Genomic DNA, 5,792 nt, shown 5'->3' on the forward strand with positions numbered 1-5,792 from the left:
CCCTTCCGAAAATCCGAAATTTGACAGCTATCCCCCCCAAAAAAAAATGCGTGCGCACCTCTGCAAGTAATGTGATCATACCTTTCAACTGAATCGAAAATTGAAAGACCATCGTGACCACCTGAAAAATTGTTTTGTGATATTATAAAATATTAATTGTGTTGGATAGAAGCTTTGAAAAATAATACCCAATGCATAAACATATTTGCCCAAAGCAGCAACTCCTCCAGCACTCCTAAATTTTTTCTTTAAATTATTTATATTAATTATATTAATATACATATATAATATATTATTATTTATCTATAAACTAGATATTTTAAATTATTTATATTAATTATATTAATATACCATCGGTGCTACCTGAGGGTGAATCACATAGAAAAGAATGGAAATTGTGGAAAATTAATTAATTAATTTCAAACGCATATAATGGAAAAATAATCGGTGCTACCGTCGACCATGAATCAGTTTTTGGGCAATAGCATTCAACCTGTAAATAAATTTTTTGTTCGTAAACAATTCTGTTCCTTTTTTAGAGAATTGAAATGTTTACTTACTGTGGAGAGCGAAGTACACCCATCGTAACCTTTTGAATGTTTGAAATAATTGTAACTGATATGACAATGAACTATCAAAATGCAGTCTATTTCTTACAACAACAAAAAACTTACCACCGCAGATATAGATACGATCATCGAGTGCCGCTACACCAACAGCACTGCGTCTTTTTGCCATAGCTTTTCCTTGTGACCATAGTTTAGTTTTTGGATTGTACACTTCTACTGTTGATAACCGTTCCGATCCATTAAATCCACCTGTAAATGATACCATATTGACGAGAATTATCGATTTTTTTATTTGTTCTTTTTTTCATACCAAATGCATAAAGTTTCCCTCCCGTAACGGCAACTCCAACACTTGATCACATAAAAAAGGAAATTTTGGAAAATTAATTAATTAATTTCATAATTCAAATGCATATAATGGAAAAATAATCGGAGCTACCGTGATCGCAGCATTGACATCGCTTCGCCCATTTTCCATTCCTTTGTCAGTGGATCATAAATTTCCACTGTTGAAACGGAATCACCATTCTTTGTAAGCCCACCGACAGCAAATATTTGACCAACTGACGAATCATAAAAATTACGTGGTCTTGTTCGAAAACTTTGCACTAGTGCTCTTCGCTGTGAATAAGATTTATTTTTAAATTAAATAAAATTTCATTGAACACGTAATTAAACACATCAACATACCTCAGGCATCAAATGAAAGTCTTTTGCTTCATCCAGTAAATCTCGACTTTTTTTATTTATCAAAAAATAAATGAGGTAGAAAGTCAATCAATACACTTTCATAGGAAATGGACAAACCGGCAAAGAATCAAAAGCGAGAAACTAAAACAAAAATCTCACCATTGGTGTGAAGTACGAATCAAATCTTCAGTCGCGACTCGATCGGCAAGAAATTGTGGTGTTAACAAAGGCAATCGTACTTTGGACAATACTTCTGGCAACGAAGATTTTCTACTATCATCCCATTTTATCCATCTCATGCATGCCTCAAATATATTTTCTTCATTTCGTACATTCAACTCATCGCGTCGAATAATATCAATTAATTCATCAATGGCTGTACGTAAGATATTTAAGTTGAGTCTCCTTAGATTCGAAAACCAATTATGTATATCAGTAATGTGCGAGCTACATTTTACAGGGGGGGGTGATTTTTCAAAAACCAAAAATTCTCTAGCAAATCAAACAAATTTTCGTTTTTTTTTTTTTTTTTGGAAGTCACTTTTTGAGGCGAAAATCCCTAGCAAATCGAAAGAATTTTCTCCGCGAAAAACCTTAGCAAATCGGAAAAAAATCTCTCGGAACCAAAAACCCTAGCAAATTTAAAGAATTCTCCTCAATTTTCTACATTGATGAGCTAAAAAAAAAAAAAAAAAAGGTCTTCACTTTTTTCATGAAAAACTCTAGCAAATTCCAATAATTTTCGCGAAAAAATTTTTCTCATCCAAATCACAGGGGGGGGGTAAACCCCCCCCCCCTTCGCACATTACTGATGTATATATAATCACTCACTCAAATTTAGAAATTCATCAGAGCTTGACACTTTCGTAAAATTGGAATGTATATAGTTCTCTGCTTCAGATACTAATTGAGAACAGCCTAGAGAATCAGCAAATTGTCTTATACCTAGCACGTTGTGCGAGTGAAATCTGTGAATCGAAAAATTAAATTGTCATCCATACTCTTAATTAATGAAACTTAAAATATTTTTCACGTTACCGTGATACTAAGAAATCCGCACACGCATCGCGAACTTTATTCAATTGTAAAAAAGCAGCTCCAACCATTAGAGTTTGAACATTTTGGTTGTCAATTTTTACCATTCCACTATATGCAAAATTTATCAACGTCTCTAACGCTCTGGAAAATTTAACGTATTCAAAATATTAAAGTAAATTCCAGTGTATTTACACTTACTGTGGATCAATTTCTTTCATTGTGATTTCTTTGACTCGACTTTCGGCCATATCGTGGGTAAACATTGCGTAGAAATACGGAATTGTTGCTGCCAATACCACCCGATGTGCTGAGAATGATTGATCTTCCACCTATTAGACATGGAAGACAAACAATATTAACGATTCTTATACTAGGTTAATACTGTGTAGGAAATGAAAAACTACATAAAAAAATGTTGTATTTTTTCTCACTTTAAGCGTGACGTCACACAGTTTTCCCAAACGTCGAATCTCCTTCATGAGTGGAAAACTCTCTGCATGTAAATCATCTTGTTGAAATATCACAAATTTGTCCGAATCAATGCCATCCGTATCTTGTAGATCCATAATAATGGATTTGTTACAACCTATTTTTCGTATATAAAGTGTGCAAAAGTGTGTTTTTTCAAATGAACAAAAAAACTTCACTCAAATGCTGAAATGTGAGAGTGTTTTTGTTTTGATGGTTTGACACTATCTCTCGTTCTTTTTGTGCAGCTCTCAGTAATTTATTATTTGCATTGCAATGTTGACGCATATATCCATGCACTAGAATGAGAGAAATAGTGTGTGTGTTCATACAATTGTCTCTTTCGAATGAGTGAGCAGCTGTCAGTGGTTTCTCTCTCAAAGTGTTTATCATATAGCTTAACACAAGGAGAAGAGAACACAAATAACGATATAGCGACATACACATGTGTTTCATGATTCAACATATTAGATGGCGTTACAATTTCAATTGTTTGTAATTTAGCTTATTATTTCGCCGATAATTTGTAATCATTCATGCAATTCTATTCTCACTAACGCTCATTTCTTTGTATGTGTTTATTTCAAAACTGATCTATCTTATTTATTTATTTCATGAAATTTATTATGCATTTTTATACCATCAATAAATTTCATTTTAATTTTATTTCCAATTTTTTTTTATTCTTTTCCCGAGGCTGACACGTGTCGTTTTCCTTACGCAAGAAAGTATGAAAAGTAATGCTCTGCTCAAATTGCTTCCAATTGAAATTATAATGCATTTTTGTTTTGCTTTCTTATTTTCATTTCAATGGGGGGGGGGGGAAAGTGCAGCGATCTATTTATAGAAAAAAAAAGATGTCTAGTGCTTTCACTAGATTTCCAACTCTCACGCCGCTCTATTATTCAATTGAATTTATTAGTACGACTTGGGAATAGGTACCAAATACCGAAAATAAATTTCGAAATATGAGAAAAAAACATAAATATTTTCAAAAGATAATTTAAATTCGAATCATAGTATTTTTGAGGTTTTCATAAGAATTTCTATGTCTTACTTATATAACACAAAATAATAAATAATACTATATATATTCAATTAAAATAATGATTTGTACAGCACAGAGTCTTAACGAATTTCTAATTGATTTGATATTACTTTTCCGCACACACCTAGTGAAGTATTGGAATCGTTCGAAAAATTAGCACCCATTAAAAATGTGTTTTCTGGGTGTTTTTGGGGCCAGGGAACACGAATCTACCGTTTTTTCGATGTCCGAATGTTAGTGCGTACCCTGTACGCTGTACGCTGTACGCAAAAATTTGTTAACACGATAACTTTCAAACAAGAAAAGTAATTCAAAATCTGACTTCACGGGATGATTGGGGGTGCCGAGGAATAGAAACCATTAGATTTTGAGCGACTTTGGTTGACAGAGTGAAGTGTCATGTCTGGTGTGATGCCCATGGCCATCCATGGGAAAAATTCAATTTTTCTTCCAAAAGTGATATTTAATGTATTTTTAAACACTCAAAAATATGTATAGGGGGTTTTTGGGTACGAGAAAACCGAATATGACGTTAGTTTTGCGATACAAATAATTTTCGACACATTTTTCATACAAAAATTTCAAAAAAATTAGATTTTTGTATGAAAGCCGGTGGGAGCTGATATCGAAGATTTTTTTGTTGAAGATTCAACGAATAATTAAACGTTTATTCACCGTGTGAAGGTGCAGTTTCGGAACGACTAGACGATTTTTACAGTGATCTGAATGATGTAATCTATCGCAGAGGCAGTGAAAAGGTCATTCTTATGGGTGACTTGAACGCTAGAGTAGGTCGAAATGATCCAAATTTTGCTAATATTTTGGGAAAGTTTGGTGAAGAGTCGCCTGCCAACAATAATGGAAAGAGATTATTGGATTTTTGCCAGAGTTCGGGTTTGATTATTTCTAAAACTTTCTTTAAGCATAAGAACATTCAGGCTTACACTCTCCAGCAAGTCACTTTCGAGGCTTACACTCTCCAGCAACTCACTTTCGAGTATCTTATTGAAACCTATACCATTTTTTTGTGCATAATTTGTGCGAATTTGTGCATGCATTTTTAGAATTTGTGCATAAATGGCTGATAAGTTATTCAGCTTTATATTTTGTGGTGAATTTCGGTTTTGGATGCAATTCATCATTTTTCTATGGCTAAAAAATCGGAAAAAATTTTGTGCCATTTTTTGTGCATAATTTGTGCATGCCAAATATGCCTTCGGATCGGTCGTACACTGCAAAAAATGCATCCAAATCGATTCGACGTCAATTTCCCCACACAAATTCACCACTTTTTTTTTAAATAATTGCAAAAATAAAAGAAATTCTTTAGCATTTTTTTGTGCATAACAAATTCACATCGCACCAAATTTGTTACGCAAGACTGCAATAATTATCATGGAATTTCTCTATTGAGTGTTGTAGGAAAAGTTTATAGTTCAATTTTGGAAAAACGAACCAGAGCTTCTGGATGAAAATCAATCGGGATTCCGCCCTATGCGGGGTTGCCAAGACCAAATTTTTGTTTTGAGACAGCTGCTAGAGAAATTCCATGAGAAAAATAAGGATTTCTTTTTGTGTTTCGTTGATTTGCAGAAGGCTTATGATTGTATTCCAAGATCTAAGTTGTGGTCGGTTCAGAGTATCATGATTTGCTGCTGCTCAGCATATAGCTGAGAGCTGAGAAATGCTGAACTCGTGCGGCTAACGCATACGAAACGGATGCACGATACATATTCCCCTTTCGCTTCGTATGTGCTGCCGTTCACGCTATTGCCGGTACAACGGTAACACACTATACCAGCGAACATACGAAGTGAAAGGAGAATATGTATCGTGCATCCGTTTCGTATGCGTTAGACGTACACTTTCAGAATATATGAAAGACTGAGAGCAAAAACAGCACGTCGCATCTCATCTCTTGCTTTCACTTATGTAAGCAAAATAACGAGGGATGCGACGTGATGTTTTTCTCGCAGCTT

At 34.1% G+C, this 5,792-nt stretch overlaps 1 protein-coding gene across 1 annotated transcript; it reads right to left on the minus strand.

Moving 5' to 3' along the window:
• Positions 1-25: 25 nt before the first annotated feature.
• Positions 26-3,025, minus strand: LOC116350045 (kelch-like protein 18; the record flags this gene model as incomplete). The annotated part of the gene is made up of 13 exons (XM_031781762.1): positions 2,729-3,025; positions 2,496-2,626; positions 2,298-2,438; positions 2,091-2,227; positions 1,419-1,635; positions 1,260-1,305; positions 1,009-1,190; positions 880-920; positions 675-818; positions 561-589; positions 444-493; positions 189-247; positions 26-121 (listed from the first exon to the last, which is right to left on the minus strand). Coding segments are annotated over exons 1-13 (1,408 nt in total), but the record flags the coding sequence as incomplete, so codon positions are not given.
• Between the last annotated feature and the right edge of the window lie 2,767 nt (positions 3,026-5,792).

This window comes from Contarinia nasturtii, unplaced genomic scaffold (genome assembly GCF_009176525.2).
Source record: "Contarinia nasturtii isolate CC-2019 unplaced genomic scaffold, AAFC_CNas_1.1 Cnas_scaffold_3368, whole genome shotgun sequence".
Lineage (NCBI taxonomy): Eukaryota > Metazoa > Arthropoda > Insecta > Diptera > Cecidomyiidae > Contarinia > Contarinia nasturtii.